We start from the raw sequence: 18,869 nt of genomic DNA on the forward strand, positions 1-18,869 counted from the left end.
GCAGTATTTTCTCAATTTCAACAAAATGAGATTCCAAAGAAAGTTGCAGAGCAAAAAAAAGAGCAAAACATAAGAGTGTGTGTGAATGCTATTGATGGTCACTCAACTTGTGAATCTCGTGGTGGATCTTGAAGGTCCAGGAAGGGCTTATTCATCAGTTTAATAAGTTTCAAGGTCGAAGAGTAAATGTCTTTGTTCTGTTACCATAGCTTGAAAAAAAAACATTTGCAGGGACATTAACTTAGGTGAATGCAATCTAATAAACATCTTTGACTCTTTTCGACAAGCAGGCAAATGAATGATCTGTTATTCATTCTGAGAGGCAGACGTATCTCTATTTTAGTAATACTTTCTTTTCTTTATGCACCCGTGAACTTTTCTGACACTGTGAGCAAGTATTGATTGTGGTTTGAAAGGAAAGGAATTATTTCTTTGAAAAACCACATAAATACACTCTTCATCATAGCCTTACAATAAACAATTTTTAAAAACTAAACATATTTCTGGATTTTCAAAATAGTCATTGAAGACTTTCTCCCAGGATAATAACGTAAGTGTAAGTGTAAGATAATGACATTTTTTAAGAATTACTTTATTCTTCTCTTATTTTAAAATTGCTCCAAATTCATTTTAAACTGCATTAAATGATGAGAATGATGACCAGCAGTCATGTTATTTGAATTCAGTAAAACGTTCCCTGATAAGCACGCTGTTTACATGGACCGCACAGGAGAGGACAAGATATAAGTAGTTTGTTAAATGGATTTCCATTTAACAAACTACTTATATCTTATACAAGGTTGTTCACTTGGTGGGGAAACACTGGAGTTCCATGATGATTTTGTCAGAAGGCTGTTTAACATTGATGTCCACAGGCTGCGATGGGAAAGTGTACAGTTAAAAAACATTATTCTCTTGTTATTATGTCAATGTAAGACAAAGTCCAAACTGATGGACCACTTTGGGCTGCAGAGGAGACTATTGATTTCTCTAAGGCCATTACAATAAATCACATCCAAAGTACCTACGTTCTTTGTTGTGATATAAAATAATAAATTGAGCACAGTGTTGACAGATGACACATTTTCTGTGTCAAATGTACAGTAAAAGGGGCGTCACGCAGTCTTCTCACGACGCTCGCCTTATAAAAAGTAGAGTTGTATGTGCTTCAAAAATAACCTTCGCAGCAGTAGTTGAATATGCACGTCCATGACAGCTCTACTGCCCAGGGAGTCATATCACAGCAGATGTCACAGAAGATTAAAAATGATAAAAGCATTTAGATTCTCTTGTTGATGCAGTTGACATTTCCTGAAAGGGTGGGGGGGGGGGGCGTTTTTCCTTCAGGGGGGTCACATGTGCAGCGCTCAGGTAGGTACCCGCCTAACACCAATGCAACACACCATGTCTGACGGTTAGCCATATAGTAACCACAAATAATAACCACAAAAAGTCTCAATCAATCAATGGTCAATTTGTGCGGCAGAGTGTGAGAAGATCCACCGAACACACAGCGTAGTGTGTGAGGCCATCTCACTTCCACTAACATGCAATACAGACGTGGATTGTAGCTATTTGTGTGAGCGAGAGTAAGAGAAGAGTAAAGACTGATCTCTCAGTTAGCCAGATAAACACAGATGGCAGGGGACACGCTGAGCAGCCAGACACAGCGACATGACTGCTATTCGTCGAAAAATATGACTTACTGTTATCGGATGGGAACAAGAACGCACCCTGTGGTTTTTCTGTCTCTTGGCATTTCAAGTCGCTGTGTGAGATTACTCGCTGTCTGTCGGTTCGTCTGAGGTCACGCGTTCATGTTGAGTGCCGTCACCTCCGCTGTGCTGGTCGCCAATCACATGTACCTGGAGAGGAAGATTACAGTTGACCGTGGAGGCAGTTGGGCGTATTCATTTTAAACATCCTCCCTCTTCCACACAACACACACAAACACCTGGATGCTCACTTGCAAACTGCCACCTTTTCTTCAAACGCACACAGTGTCACGGTGTGGTTTTATTTCCTGTCTTATTTTGTAGTTTTCTGCTTCTTGACTCCCTGGGTAACTTCACTTCCTGCCTTGTCCTGTCATCGTCTGTGATTGTCTGATTGTTTCCACCTGTCTCTAATCACCTGCACCTCCCTAGTGTATTTAAGTGGTGTGTGTCTCCTGTCACTGGTCGCGTCATTGTTTGTCGTCCTGGATGGTCCTTGTCCCTGTCTTTTGCCCTGAATGTTCCTCGTTCCTGCCAGCACCACCCCCCCACCCCCCGGTACTTGTATGTGTTTTTGCCCGACTCAAACTCTGCGTTTGAGTCCTGCCGTCTTCCCCACGCAACATCCCTGACACACAGTACGAACATATTGACATGTCAGCTCATGCCTCCATCCCCTCTAACTGCGCCCTCGCAGAAGAAGCAAACAAACACACACACACACACAGTCAGACTAAAGTTCAGTCACATCAGTAATTCATTTTGTGTAGCAGCCATGTCGATATCCATTTATCCAACAGAGCGGTTGGGGGGAGAGGAACGTGCCCCCTGACTCTGTGTCACCCTCCCCTCCCTCTTACACAGATGCTTTTTGTTTAGTTCACACCTCCCATATTACTGTGTGACTGGGGTGGCTTACAACACGATACTACAGGGTTCTCACTAAGGACTGAATAAGAACTGTCGTCTCTTCACCGTGTTTTACAGTTTGTTGTTGGAGACACACAATGAGTTCAAGTCAACATGGTGAACTAAAGCGGGTTTTAGATCGTTCAGGGCGTAAACTGTGAAAACGGGAAACTTGGAGTGTCGGTTCAACAGAGATCAGCACAGCAAGGATGTGAAAGACACCGTGAATGATCTATGGCAAATACTGAAATGATATTGCATGGTACCGTGCCTCTTTACGCATTCTGTATACGCAATTTTACACTCTGATTATTGTGTATGGGTGTACACGCACGGTTTATTTTAAATCCCAGTGTAAATTCCCACCACTGGCAACTATTTAATTTAATTGAATTCAAAATACCTTTTATATTTCTGGAAGAGAAAAGCCTCTTACCTGATTTCTTGTAACTTAACAAAACACAAGACCCTGTTTTTCTCCTCAGTTCATTGCTTTGGTGCAAAAAATACCCTCTGAAATGTGTGTACATCTTAATTAATGTTCATGTGCGAGTATGAAAGCACCGTGGACCACCCACCCACCAAAGCACCTGCATGTATACTCACACAGTGAGGTTATTAAACACTCTCCACTGCTGCCAAGAGCAGTGTTTATGTTTGCCATCATTTTCAAACAACAGAGGAGTGGCTCTAGTGTACTTGTCAAGGTAAGTTTTCACAGTTGGGGATCTTATGGTTGATACTCGTTCAAAATGAGCTGTTTCTTTGCTTTAGAAACAATATTAGCAATAGGTTAATGGCTTGTTTGGCCCAGTTTAGAAGGCTCCAGAGGGAAATATTAGCCCCGGGCCAGGAACTTAATTAGCCGAAGGTTGAAAGGCTCGAAAATTAATTTATCCCGCGGCTCGGTGTCAGCTAAAAACAAAAGCCTGTGCATGTGTGTATGCCGTATGCGTGAGGTTGAAAGGTGTGACGCGTCCTCGCGCACAACTGTGCTGCTAATTGTGCTTGATGTTTTGTCGTGTGATGACTGGAACACACGCCTTAGACTCCTCCTGCCACCAATCCAGGTGTGAGTCTCCCACTTTGTCCCGCTCAAGGCTTTTGCAGCGCCAGCACCGCTGATTCCCACAAATCTCAGTTGTCACCCCTGCTAACTGTTACCACGGCAATGCTGTCGCCATGGGTTACCGACAGCCGCGGCCGCCGCGAAGAACAGCAGGAGACAAAAAAACAACCCATCGCCGCTTCTAATCTCCTTTACGTGGAATGGAGGGGCGTGCACAGAGTTATTGTCGAGGCTTGTACCAGGCGATACGGAGTACTAGCGCCGTGGCTTTTATGGAATAACAGATAAACTAGATCAAGAATTAAGAGGAGAGGAGCAAGTGAAGCAGGGGAGGGTGAGAGGCGTAGAGGGGCCGAGGTGAGGACTGGTGGGCATAAAATGAGGCAACAAATCTGGTTGAGGAAATTGTGGCCAGTGGTGCAAGGTTAGTTTACCATTCATTGCATCCCTTAATCCATTTTAATTGAATAGATAAGCAAAGTCATTTTCCTCGATAAACTCCTGCTGTGTCATCACAAGCCTCCACCCACTCCTGCCCTCCGTGACTTTCTCTCCCCCCTTTCACAGTAATCCTCTCCACCCAACTTGCCAACATTTATCAATCTTTTTTTTTCTAAATAAATCAAAGTTATATTGTACTTGTAAACACTCGCTCCGATATGCGTATTTTGTGTTTTGCTCTTCTCTCGGACTATTGCTCGAGGTTTCTACAGGAGATAAAACAATGAGCTGCAGGCACAATCACAGGAAAGTCTTATCCACTGCATCCCTGTCGACATGTCTGAATGGTACATTCCAAACATTTGTCTCGTGAAGAGTGCGCAGAAAAAAAAGAGGTTTTCAGGAAGCCCGATTATGCAGTCAACTGTGAAAAACAGTTTTTTTCCAGTTATCTGGATGAGTAACTGTGCCCTTTGCTTTATTCTGGAGGTTCAATAAAAGTGACGCCATGAGAGACCGTCTCTATCTCTCAAACTAAAACACACACACACACACACACACACACACACACTAGTTGCTCTGTCCATGTTCGTATTAGTCTCCTGGTGATCACAGCAGCCTGCTTCTGGTGATTAGTGCACACCCCTGTCGATTGGACCAAACGCGACTTGCTGTAAGCTCTCTGGCCCCCTGAGGCCGAAGAAGATCCCTGCAGCGGAGAAGCAATGTGGGAGGGTTTAAAAACATGGTGGGAAGGCATAATGGGTAACACCATGGGGGGAAGACACAATGTGTAACACCCGAGTGCCCTCGATGTGATCTCCACTGGGCTAATGGCCCTGACGGTTTTGTATCACAGAATCAGGATACGATCATAAATCTGCACTGATTGGCTTCTTTGTTATTCTTTCTTTGTGTGTTTTTTCGCCTATGTGTGGATTTACTGAGCAAAAAGACTACAGAATATAGAGAAAAGGGGGTTAGATGAGCAGTTTGGAGAGTGAGAATTTTGCTTGTATAAAATCCATGAATATATTTTATATGGCCAGTTGATTCTACTATTGAGGGCTTTTGGGGAGTCACACGAGACATGTTGTTGGTACGACTGATTACTTGGTTAAAACAGTATTCTGTAGTTTTTCCTCGTTACATTAATTGAGAGCTTATTAATCACACTGAATTTGCATTTTAATCACTAAATAAATGAGATGCAAATGTCTGGAAGGAATACTACCAGTATTAATAGGAACATTTTACAAAGCTTTTTTAGGTTATAACTCTTTTAGTTAAATGCAGAGTCAGTGAGTGCAGCACTGTATATTATTTTTGTTGTCACATCCAGAAATGTCCCACATGCTTTAGGTCTTTTGGTGCTTTAAAGAAACTCCTGGTTTTTAATTCAGCCCATCACGTCCATTTTACGCTCCTTGTAAGCAGTAATCTGAACACAAACAGAGGACAAGCAAAAATGATATAATGCTACGTTTTGTTAAATTATAAGCAAAGCGGGTTTCACTGCCCCTTTCCTTCCCTCACCAGTGTGATTAAGTGTGATTTTGTGAAAGCGCAGTCATTAGCTGTGTTGTATTATCTGTAATTAGTACACACTGGGTTGTTCATCTTATTGGCAGAACCAACAGATACTATAGGACACACAACAAATACTGCACACACATAAGTAGTTACTTGCATACAAAATGTTCATTTTATTGGACATATTTCTGGTGGCAGACTGTGTAACATGTCGGTAAATTATGTTTTTCTTGCATCTTTCAATGCTACGGCTTCTTTGATCCTCAGATCCGCAGACAGGGAGGCATCCAGCTGCTGGTCGACCTACTGGACCACAGGATGAGTGAGGTTCACCGTAGCGCCTGCGGAGCCCTGAGGAACCTGGTGTACGGCAAGGCCAACGATGAGAACAAAGTTGCCCTGAAGAACTGCGGCGGGATTCCTGCTTTGGTCCGCCTGTTGAGGAAAACTGCAGATGTGGAGATCAGAGAGCTGGTCACAGGTACCGTGGCCGTGGCTAAACGTGCACCTCATCTCCCTCGCACGTATACATATCTTACGGGTTAAGCTGCGTTTATTGCGTTTACTCTCCAGCAAGACTCTGCTTTGGCCCGCGGAGAGGTTTTAATAGTGTGTGGATGTGTGTGTGTGTGGATGTTGAGGTGTGGAGATGCAAGGATCAGTGGAGCTGCTACATGTTACTTTTCACAATGCAGAAACCAAGGCTGTTCAAATTTAGCTCCTTCAGAGGATTAACAATTTAACATTTAACCTGATTGATGTTTTATATTCAATCACAGTTCTCAAAGGATTAAAGGACTCAAAGGCATAACATCTGGAAGGAATGCAGTGGAAGCATCAAGCGAGCCATAGTTTCTTTTCAACACGATTTCTCTTGAGATATGTTTTGTTCTGTGTCCTCTCCTTCCATCTGTTTGAGTTGTTATTCAAAGGCAATTTGGCTCTGTTTTTTTTTCTGTTTTTTTGCGTGGGTGCCTGCAAATAATCACATAATATGTGTGTGTGTGTAGCATTTACGTCCCTCCGAGCAAGTGTGGTGGTTTGCGATCGCTGGTCAGTGTTGACTTAACCTGGAGGGCGAGAGCGAAACAAGTTAGCCGTTACACTGGAGACACACACACACACACACAGGCTGAACGCCTACGCACACAAACTAAGATTAGCACAGGCATATGCACACACTCGTTCAACTACACTCACATGTGCAGCACTTATTGCAGAAAGGTACGCAAATATCTGTTGAGGCAAAAAAATGCATGTATTAAATTTCAACACCCACCTGAGCAAACCGACATTACACAAGCTTCTATAATTCGGCCTTTTGCTACATGCCTCACACTAAGAACTAATAAAGGCCCTTTAGTGCTGCAGAAAACACAAACGCAAGCATTGTTTCCATCTCTGCTTGACGCAATCTCGCAGATGCTCACACACATACACCACCTCCAGCGTATGTGTGATCCAAATGTGCAGCTACAGTTATTTCCCAGCATGACATTGGTTTTACAGCCTCAGGACAGGTGATAATGATGACGGGTTTAGCATGTGTGTGGGTGGCAATCTTGTTTGGGCATATGGGTCACAGGATTTGGTCTTAAGGGTTAAAACCTGTGTCACCTGTGGGATTCAGCAAGTAACAACGAGTGTCTCACTAGGATTCATACGAGTTTGCTTTGTGTTAAATGAAGTGGGTGAGCGGGGACTTCTGTTCCAGTGAGCAGTTGTGTTAAACTTATGTTGCTCCAATGAATGAACCGGGCGATGCTCGTCTTTCTCCTTCTCGCCCCCTTTGTTATCTAATTTGTTGGTGGTCCCTGGGCGCGGCAAAAAAAAGCTATTGGTGACGCTTTGGAAATCTGTGCGCATGTAATTGGGAGATAAGCCGGTGATTTTTCAAAATAAAATAATGTTCTTTCTCCGCGGCCTGGTACCAAGTGGTGGTTTGGGGACCACTGATCTATTTCATCCTCTTCTCCATCTCTCCACTTCTGAAGCCATGGGATAAAAATGCAATGTAAGTCGCTTTGGATAAAAGCCTGTAATGTAAAGTAATGATGTTTTTGTCTCGTTCCCCCTCCGCTTCAAATATCCCTCTTTTATCCCTGTGCACGCTGGCCCTCTATGGGGTTCAGTGTCGTGCATCACATGGGGCCGCGGCGGCATGTATCTGCACTTGTGGCACTATTGTTTCTCAGACAAAAGCCCACTTCGTTGCGCCAGGTCAGTCCGAGAGATAAGAGAGCGTGTGCTTGAGGATTGGACATTCCCGATGGCAAAGTACAGAATCCAACAGACACACAGACACACTATAGCACACAGATAATACTGAGTTGAGGTCGTTGGTGACCCCCCGCCCCTCTCCCCATGTTCAATTTGACTTCTGACCCCATTTCATCGCAGTGGGACGGAGCTCATCTTCACATATCCGTCCCTATAGATGCTTATGTCCTCACGGGTCTCTCTTGAGGAGGAAGGGGGCCCCGACGGATCACAACAGACAGACAGCAAGAGCCTTAAAAAGATAATGGCCCCCTGGGGAACAGTGGGGACAAACAAAACCTGGACATTTGCAAAGTAGCAGAAGAAGGATGGAGGTTGGTTATTATTCTATAATTATTCAATATTATTGACACCGCTGTAACAGGTTGGGGAGAGGCAGGAAAGAAGGACCAGTGCTTTTCATTAATAAAGCAGATGATGATTGGAAGAAAAGGGTACGGAGGAAAAGAGGGAAAAATTAGTTTGGAAATTAACAACAAATGGGATGGAAATGAAAGGGGAGGATGAAAAAGATGGGAGGGATAAACCGCCTTCCTATGTTTTTCTTCCCAATAAGAATAAAGAAAGCGTAAACCATGAGGACATTTACTTTGTATTCCAGATAAATGACTCAGTTACAGCAGTCAATAGACTTAATATACGGGGATGCTTGCATGTTAATTAATAAAGTGCACCGCGAGTCATTCTTCACCACATGTTGAGCTCTGACTTTCATGAATAGTTTTCCTGCACAAACACACACACAAACACACACACACACACACACTGGGAGTCTACTTTTCCGCTGCCTGTCGCTGAGTCTTTGCCTCCTCCGTCTTGCTGCTGGCTGAGGGAATCAGTGCCACGCAGGACCCTTTGCTGTTGTCTGTTTACTCGGGTACTCAGCGTTGCACTGCACATTTCATCTGCTTTCATGCCAGTACCGCTGCATTTTGAAGTCAATCTTCATTTGTTTCAATGAACACCTGCCTGGGCTCTAATTTACCACTGAAAACTGTTTGCATAGTGACTTTTAATTCAATCAGAGAGTGTGTTGAGGTTCCCTTTTCTGACAACAATGTCGTTGAAAAAGTTGTAACAGAACGCAATCCTTTGTCCCATATCCAGTAAACTAGTACAGCTGTTTTTACTTTGTTAAAACAAAGACAAAAGCACCTACTCAACCCAACCAAGGTCACGGAAAAGAAAATGACATAAAATAAACACTCACAGAGCCAAAAATACAGCAGGAGGTAAAAGAAGACCACTATGCAGTGAGCTAATGGATTACATGCAAGAAGATAAGCTGCCATATTTTATGGAAATTAGCAATATGAGCCTTTATTGCAAATTTCACAGATATCAGATCATCAAGCCAGCATGTCGTAGGGGGCGGACATGCCACAAGGTAGGAAAAGACAACAACATCAATTGTGTAAATGATGTGCACAGTGATACAATTCTTGTGTTCAGATTATTTTCTATTGTATTTTGAAAATGACTTTTAACTACACACGTTGAATAAGTCAAACTTAGTGTGTACAGGTTGAAACTGGAGGTAGCTCTGTAATCCAAAAGAGGGACAAATACAGAGTATTGCTTGATGGAAGTGGTTCCTTCTCCTAGTAAATCAGTGTCTAGTCTCGGTATGAGTTGGTCTGTCCACAATTATTTCTTAACAAAGCATAACTTTTGTGACAAAAAGAAGTCAAGAGATCTTTACTTGGGATCCTTGTAGTGACAGGAATGCGAGATGAAGTCCCCCTCTTCTCCTTTTACATCTATACTCCAAGTGCTGCTGGACTGAACCTCTGAATGCTTTGGACCGTCGTTGTGAGGAGCAGCTACTGGATAAGTCAGTGTGAACGCTCGGAAAGTCCTTTCTCAGACCATTGCTCGACATATCCTAGTAATCTTTCTTAAAAAAGAGTTACCAGAGACCGCATTAGCGGCTCTGCAGGGATACGTACCGAGACGGCGTTGGATTTATTGCCAAATTACTTTCCTCGCGGACTCGACCTTCATTACTAATTGGTGGCTAAATGATTTGAAAGCAAGCAAATGGCAGTCTGAGCGGTTCTTTAGGGGCAGTGCTGCATGGTCGAATGACATCAATGGACACAATCTTCCACTGCTGGACGCAAAAAGGAAGTTGTTGCACTACAGCCATAACAAATCAGCTTCCTCGTTACTGCCTCGGTGTTGTCAGCTTCGTCAAAGCACTTCTCTGTTCTCTGTGATTAAAGAATCTGTTTAGGTCTGAGGAAATGAGAAAAGGCCACACTTGGACGGCCGGAGAAACCTTCCCTCAACAGTTTACCCTATCTGCCTGTTGGTTCTGAAGTTTAAATATAGACAAGCTTTATTGGCTTCCCGGGTATAAGCGCGAGGTAGATAGGATGAAGTCAAGGCTTCCGGGCCTGTCAGTCAAAGTCTGGTCGATGCACGGGCTTTGGGTGTCAATAGGAGATGCTATCCTCACTCACGGGCTCACCTTGAAGCAGTGGACCACGGCAAAACTTTTGCTGCTGCAGCTGCTGCTCACCGCTCTGGGCGGAGAAGCCAATTGCTGAGGAAAGTCTTGTGTTCAAAATGCCGCAGTTTGTGCGAACATCTTCAAATGTATTACTGCTACAGACAGCTGTGTTTTGTTTAATTGTTTTTAAACTGGGGTGCTGATTAGATTTGGATGGATTAAGGTCAAAAGCGGCACATAAAAGCAACCCTAAGCAAAGGAAATGTACTCTGTGTGTAAACAGAAGTGACACACGCTGGTCACCTTTTGCCATCTGATGATGTGCAAAAATGGAAAAATAGACAAATAGCGGTGCTGCTGCGATCCGTTAGCGGTCCCATAACCTTCTTTCAGAAATGCTTGTGGCCAGGTGCTCCATCACAGTCATCACGGGACGCTTGATGCCTGTTTTTCTGCTGCTGCTATGCTACAATTGTCTCTGCGGTACTTCCACTGTGGAAGCCCTGGTGGGATTGAAACCTCCTCCCCCCCGTGTAAGCAGTGACAATTTAACCAAAATACAGGGCCGGAGCTGACAGACCGACTGCAGGATGTTGAGTTGTGTGAACCTGAAGGTCAGGGCAGCAATTGTTAACATGCCGTCACCTAAACCATCACCCCAAATCAATATTTCGTTTTGGATTTTTCGCTCGCAGATTTCACTTTCAATGACATATTAGCATTGTAATTTTCAGTCTCTGGCTTTACTCATCACCAGGTTCTGACCCCCACGGCTAACTAATTCACATGGAGTCGCACAGATGAAGGCTGTTTAATAAAACATTGCCACTTGAGGCCTAACGGGCCTCACTCTCTCCTTTACAAGTCACACTGTCATTTATTCATGAATTCATGCAATCATCTCCTCCGTTGCCCCAAACCACCCGGCTCCCTGAGAAGCTGTCCGTCAAGCGTCTGAAGGGAAATAGTGAGAGAGACACAGAGAGAGAGAGCGAGAGAGAGAGAGAGAAGGATGAGAGCACACACGCATGGACATAAACGCTCCAGTTGGATGACATCATTGTCTGATGCTCACCTGATGTCATGCTCCTCAGGACGCTGAGGGTTGGTGAAGCATTTCAGAGCTGTCTCCAGACCTGGCGGTCGTGTGCCGTTGAATTTGTGTCAACCTCGGCTGTTGGCAGACAATGGCAGAAAAAATGTCCTCGGTCCTTCTGCTTGATTTTTGTCTTCAACGCTGTCTGTAAAAAAATAAATAAAACTAACCCCACCCTCTCACACCGCTAGTGTGTGTTGTGTGTGTGCATGTGTTTTAATTCATCAACGCGCATCGGTTGGAGAAGCCAAAGAAAGGTGTGCCTGTTTCTTTACAATCCCGCCGGCAGGTTCTTGTCCTCAGAGACGACACTGGTTTTACATGATTGCAATCACACACTGAGAGCACTCGCCACTTGAGAAAACGGGCCGACGCGAGAAGAAAAGAGATGTTTGGAAGTGTTTTAACAGAGTGCCACCGAGGGCACGCGTGTTTCTGGATGTTTGAGCTGTTACCTCGGTTTGAAAGGAGAGATTGAGAGGAAAACACAGAAAAGCTTGAGAAGAGAAACAAGAGCGTGATTGGTAAAGGTGAACACACACACACACACACACACACACACACACACACAAACACACACTCACTCACACACATTCATAGCTTGAGTGTGAGCACTTGATTGCTGCCAAACATCATACAAGGTCATCGCCTCGTTATCACCCTCCTCTTCTTGTCCTCTCACACGCTCTCTGGAACAAACACACACTGACACACACATTTTCTCGCCCTCTTTCACGCCTTGTTTTCAACACACTCGTGCTCTTTGTCTCCTTGTTTTTTTATCCTTCATTTGAATATTGGATATTTATACATTTATTTGAGATGAACTCTTTAATTTGGAATTAACCCTTCTGCTGATAAACATTGTATCATCTTTTTATGTCCAGTCTGAAGGTGGCTATTATTTTCTATATAATCATTTATTATTAATTCAGGGTCAATGCATGTTGATCAAGATTATTGTATACATTGCCAGATTAGCTTTCATCACGAGTCCCTGCCAAGTTGGCAGCCTGAAATCAAGAAGAACGTTTTAAAAAGTAATTGTGAAGTAAGGCTTATCAGTATAGTCAAAGCAAACCAGACGGACAAATACAAATCGACAATATAATAAGAAGCAGTAAAAGCAAAGCCAGTTATGGTTCACCAAAGCATACACACACAATTACAGAAACAGCTCTGCAACAACAAGCCTGAGTAAAGACCGACATGAGCAGCAGGACGGCAGTAAGCATCTTTGTTTCCTTCCTTCCTCTAAAGCTCCCTTTCGATATGATTCCCTCTTCCTCACGTTTTGTCTTTCCCAGGCCTGATTTTCTTTTCATTTTCAGGTTTTCATTATAACTGCACTAAACCGTCAGACATCAAGTCTGGCCGTTGCTGTTGGCGACGCACAACTGGCTGCTCGTCAACACCCGTCGCCTCCGAGGCAGGTTGCGTACAGTAATCCAGGGAATTGAGATGTTTGCTCCATATCTCCCCCCCCCCATATTTTTACTACACCTTCTACTTTACTTCCTCAGTTGTTGTTTTTTACGCATTATCACTATCCCAATATCTTTTGTGAATGAAACCTCGAGACGGGGCAGACAGCGGTTGTAAGTTATGCACTTTTTCAGCCGCAGCGATGCATCCTCTGCCAACGCTCGCTTCCTTCAGGTGACACGCCGTGTCTTTCTGCTGTCTCACAACAGCGCGCCTCCCAGCCCCCTTTTAACATTTCATTTACATTCACATCTAACAGACACATTTGTGATGTGGCTGACAGAACGCGGCCCGTTGCGTCGGGAGCACTTTGAGTCTGGAGCTGTAACCATATTCTATTTGTGTGCTAAGTGTGCAAATTAATGACATCAGTCACCCGGGACCCACGACATGTGGAGTCCGACAGCGAATACGTTGCAGACGGGGGGAGGGGGGACCTTCAACGCATCAGCTTTTCATAGTTTGTCATATTTAAAAAATGTGTTGCACGCCTCTTCCGTCCTCTCGTTCCATTCCTGTCTCCCAAAACTATCACTCAGCTCCTGCAGCTTCCTTTCGCCACTCGTTATTATCCATCTCTGGGTCTTTTATCTCTGTCACCCTCCCTGCATCGCACAATTCTTATCTCATTGTTTGTTTGCTATATCTCTTTTCCCACCTCTTACTGACTCGGTCGGGACGAGCAGCGTGAGCAGGAAGGTCTAATTAACATATGGAGATTGGGAGAATACTGATGAGAAGCCCGTAGGATTGAATGTGTGGCTCGCTTGTGCACAAGTGTGTCACAGCTGACCAACAAGGCCGACGCTGCCGCCCGTCTGCAGGGAGGCATCTGGTCCTCCATCTGACAACAAGAGGGAAGATAGCTGTGTGTGTACCCATACTGTATGTGATTAGGTGTTAAAGTTGCCTCTCAGTGGGTATAGAATGTTTGCCCTTCCAGCTGATTGAAAGCATCCTTGTGTACATAACACAAACTTACACGGTTTTCTTTTTTGTGCCAAATTGTGTTGCATGGAGCTGCATACATTCACTGATTAACTCTGCATACGCTTAGGGTGTGTTTGTGTATACGTGTGTGTGTGTTTGTGTGTGATGGTGTGTGTGTGTGTGTGTGTGTGTGTGTGTGTGTGTGTGTGTGTATATGTGTGTGTGTGCATGTGTTCCCACGGTGTGTGGTAGAAGATGCACTGGTTGGGATGGTTGGGTTCTTCACCTGGATCAATCAAGTAACTAACAGTCAGAGGGTCCAGAAAGCGGAAAGCAGGAGGGAGCCATTTATGTCCTCATTACCAGTCGGGAACACAGAGATGAAATTAACATTGTTTTCATTATTAATTGTTATGTTGCCAGAATTAACAAATATCGAGTTTATAATGAGCACTTTAAAAATACATTTAAAAAAATCTTAATTAACTGACGTGCAAATAAATGTGTCATTAATTACATAATTACTTTGTTTACGATTTAACACTTGCTTTAATAATCATGTAAAAAAATGATAAAAACTACTAGCGTGTGTTTCTCCGTGTGTGTGTGTGCAGGTGTGCTCTGGAACCTTTCGTCATGTGATGCTCTGAAGATGCCGATCATCCAGGACGCCCTGGCCGTTCTCACCAACAGCGTCATCATACCGCACTCCAGCTGGGACTCCTCCCCCAATCACCTCGACGACCGCAAGCTCCACCTGCATACCTCACAGGTGCTGCGCAATGCTACAGGGTGTCTCAGGTAAAGGCAGCACGCACACACACACACATATATGCCCTCAAGCCAAGGGCTTGTTGTTGTTTTCTTGTGTTTCTTGATGTTGTTGATTCGCTGGAATGAGTCAACCTCATTGTGTGCGTGAGAGTGAGTGTTGTCTCTTTTGAATGTTCACTGCTGTGTGATTACAGATGCATATATTCACAAACTATGAACACAGCGCACAGTTGTTTCTCTCTTTCCCTCTCTCTCATTTACATCTTTCCCCCCTAACTTGTGCTGGTAACCATAGCAACTCCTCCAAGTGTATATTCTTTGTGTGTCAAGACTTTCGTCGTTCAATGGACGACTTGGACGGTTTTGTTGATCACTGCGGTTTCGTGGTTCACTCAAATTTGATTTATCAGCCGGTACAGTGGACGTACAACAGTACCAGCATGTCTGTCTCTTACATTACCACAAGTGCTCATGTTACTTCAGCTACACCGGATGAACCTGGGAAGCTTCACTCAGTACACTCAGTTATAGTTATAAACTAATCCTGGCATTTTAAAAATCCCTTGTATTTAACAGTGTAAGGATCTATAAACAAATTATTATCCGTCAATTCATTTTCAAGTTCATCTTGTACCAGAATTAGCTCTTTAATGAGTATTTATTAATAATAATAATTTATAAAAATCAAAAATTCATTCATTAACAGGACACTTCAGTCATCTTTTGTTGGCTCCAGATATCACATGAAAACTAATATAATTGTGGACAACTAGAGTCTATTTGTTAAAATGATGGTGCTGACATTCAGCCTTTGTAAATAACCGTACAAAATAACAGTTTTTTATTCGGGGTGTGTATATTTCACTTGTGAGTCCTAAGCACAAAAAAATAGCCGTGTTTCTTGATCCTACACAGCGACCTCTGTTCATCTATGCACACACACTCTGACACCTGCTCCACAGAGCGCTGAAACGATTCCAAAGGAAAATCCATGTCCACTTGGCCGTCTTTCTTACAGCTGTGCACTCAATCAACCGCCAGCAGCCTCTGGATTAAACCTGAGTCCACTCGCTCTGCAATGCTCATCTCCAGCTATTGAATGTCTCCCAAAAGCATTTCAAGCCAATCTGAAAATATTACAAACAGTTTTTTTTGCTTTTCAATTCATATAATTGTGTGTTAGTTGCAACATTCCAAAGGCTTTGAGTTGCTCTGATAATTGTTCCATTTGTGCTTCAAAATGAGAACCAGCCTGCATACTTGTGGTCTTCCCAAACATTCAAACATTTGTGTGACTATGAATATTTTGCATTTTTGGTTGAAATATGTTGTCGGTGCTCAGCCATAAATAAACATCTCCTGCCAGTCAGTGGGAACAGGCCATACAACACCAGCACTTATTAACCGTTATCAATTATTATTCATTACAATTGCTTTTCTCTGTTTTTGCTGCACTACTTTTCTGCCACATAGGACCTAACGCTTTGGGGAGTCCAGCACTTTGATATCTATTCTACATTTTAGCCACAGTGTCAGGTGTATTGCATGGATGTCGTTGAATAGGCATTTGAGGTAAAAATCCAGTTGAAATATCATTTCTAAAGCTTTTGTAGTCACAATTGTAATGGTTTAGCACAGGAACTGTCATGTTCCCTGACTCGATGACTCAATATCCCAAACCCCTGTACATCAAAATTCCTTCCACTAATAGCTTTGCATTTGCGATAGATATTTAGTTGGAAAAATTGAGAACATTTTAATATTGCTGTATTTTTGCTGACATAACTCACAACAATTTTGCATTCATGTATTTGCATTTGGGTGCTGTTAAACAATATTGTATTATATTTTCCACCTGTGAATAGGACAACAGAAAGAAAAGGTGGTCAAATAGGTCATTATCATAATATTAAGTATAATATTAAGAACGTCTTTGTCAGAGACAACCAGAGAAAAATCTGGGTGTATTGTAACACAGTACAAAGTATAGGTGATTGTGATTATGAACTCATTCATCTGTTTAATATTAATGAAATAAATTTCCTTTAGCGGTTGGAAGATGCAGCACTTGTGCATCAGCGGTAATGAGTTTAGTATATTCACGCTTCATTTTGTAAATTAGAAAGAAATAAAGAAATCCAATTTTCTTCTGAATTGTTTGTTTCAGATTAAATGAACCGAAACGAATCTTCATTACATGTCACAAATATTTAGTAATACCTTTTACACTGACTCCGTGTTCGTCATGACACCAGAAAAGAGGAGGCGGATCTGAAGGTTTAGATGACATGAAAATACATTTTTTCCATAAAGACTCTCGCGACATCCTGCGATCTATTGATGCGGACGGGAAACATTTTGCTTTTGAGATTTTTGAGTTTTCAATTCTTTGAATATTAAAACTTCTTCTTCCCCCACTGCACTGTGGTGGCGACAGACATCTCATATATCTAAAAAGTTTTGAAAAAATCCCTCACCATCTGCGTGGCTTGATACCAGCAGGGGCTCATGGGGATGTGTTTTAATGATCGCAGTGAAAACGTTATTTAAAAGTTATGTGTTTAATGTTGTGCACAAGGAGACTCGCACTAAGTGCTTCCTCGATTTCGCCAAGATTTGTTCAGCATGGAACTCACACCCTCTGAGTGTGTTTTTGTTGTTTGTTTATCTGGTTGTTTGTTCATCCCGAAGCAATATGTATTGCCTTGAACTTTTGAGACTTTTTTTCCCGATGATATCTATGGACTTTCCGCTTTTATCTTGAGTTTATTATTTCCTAACTCACTAATGTTTTTATGGGACTTCAGTGCGTGTGTGAGTGTGTGTGTGTGTGTGTGTGTGTGCTCCTCTGAAGATGCGAGGCGAAGACAAACACTGCTGTCATACTCTGAGGTTACAGATCATATTAAAAAAAGCCCGGTGAAGGAGGCTGGGAGAGAAGAAGCTTCAAAAGACGAGAACAGAGAGAAAGTGGTGAACGAGACTAACCAGATCTGAAAGAGGGGAGCGCGAGACGCAGAGTAATGAAGGTGTTTCTGCTGCTAACCAGCCTTTTTCTTTTCTATCACAGCGTCGTTGCCTGTGGGGGTTAAACTGACACGAGGCCACGATGTTCAGGTCCCATTGTACATCAGCTCAATTTCAGACCTCTCACCTCGCTCATTATTCCTTCGCTGTGTGTGTCTGTGTGCCTCTGTGCACCGCAGGTGAGAGTGTGTGTGCTTTTGTGTGCACTGGTGTATCTAGATGTTAGCCTGCTTGTGTGTTTTGGAGCTTGTATGCATGTGTAATGTTCAAAGCTTGTTGTACGTGGGTATGCGCTGTGTATGCACCTGTGTGAGTGCGCGTCTGCCCCCCCCCACCCTCCTCTATTGGAAAGCTCCGGCCTTAAACTGAATCAATCTCATGGGGGAGTTACATATGATAATGGGAATGAACCGTTCTCAGGACATCAGGTGTTTCAATTATGGGTGTTTGTGTGTTTGTGTGTGTGTGTGTGTGTGTTTCTGTTCGTTTGTGTTCATGTGTGATTACGTTAACTGTGGGCCAAGCGGCTAATAATGCTGATGGACCCTTATGTTGTCTAATCAGGTAGCAAGCATTGAAGTTCTCTCCCCTATTCACACACACACACACACACACACACACACACACACACACCTACATGCACTCACACACTGGACGTAGTCAGGCCAGACACAAGGTTTCCTGTGTAGGAGTTTTTCTATCCCCCATTCCGGGGCTGTTTACCTCCCTGCAGGTTGCTGGTTTTCAGCCAAGTTGGAGAAGACCTGCTGCTATACACACTGTGTGTGTGTGTGTGTGTGTGTGTTTGTGTTGGTGCACTGTTTAGCGTTGCACACTAAGAAAAACACAATGTTTTTGCCTCCTTTCAAACACCCACAGTTGTGACAGTGCAGTATAATATGTGTTCAGATGATTTGGAGGATTAAGAGTAGGTGGTCACCAATGACTTTGTTTCTATATTTCATTGATGTTAATTGGCTCGTATGCTTCTGCGCTCCATCTGAGGATGACCCTTAGCTGTGCCCCCCCCCTCAACAGCCCTCACAGCCAAACACAAAAACAGACACACACAATCCAATACTTGTGAAGAACTACCACACACCAGCTGTTTGAGACAAGTTCACTCAGTGGCCATTTGTTCGTTGAACAAAATTA

The 18,869-nt window shown here is 43.3% G+C and overlaps 1 protein-coding gene across 8 annotated transcripts in view; it reads left to right on the forward strand.

Moving 5' to 3' along the window:
- The window catches only part of ctnnd2a (catenin (cadherin-associated protein), delta 2a), a 195,364-nt gene that overhangs the window by 134,281 nt on the left and 42,214 nt on the right, over positions 1-18,869 (forward strand). For all 8 annotated transcript variants that reach the window (XM_078095732.1, XM_078095734.1, XM_078095735.1 and 5 more), the window contains 2 exons: positions 5,935-6,148; positions 14,528-14,714. In XM_078095732.1, coding sequence (XP_077951858.1) covers positions 5,935-6,148; positions 14,528-14,714 — 401 coding nt within the window. The remainder of the gene's footprint in view (positions 1-5,934; positions 6,149-14,527; positions 14,715-18,869) is intronic.

The sequence above is a fragment of the Gasterosteus aculeatus genome, chromosome 21 (assembly GCF_964276395.1).
Source record: "Gasterosteus aculeatus chromosome 21, fGasAcu3.hap1.1, whole genome shotgun sequence".
Lineage (NCBI taxonomy): Eukaryota > Metazoa > Chordata > Actinopteri > Perciformes > Gasterosteidae > Gasterosteus > Gasterosteus aculeatus.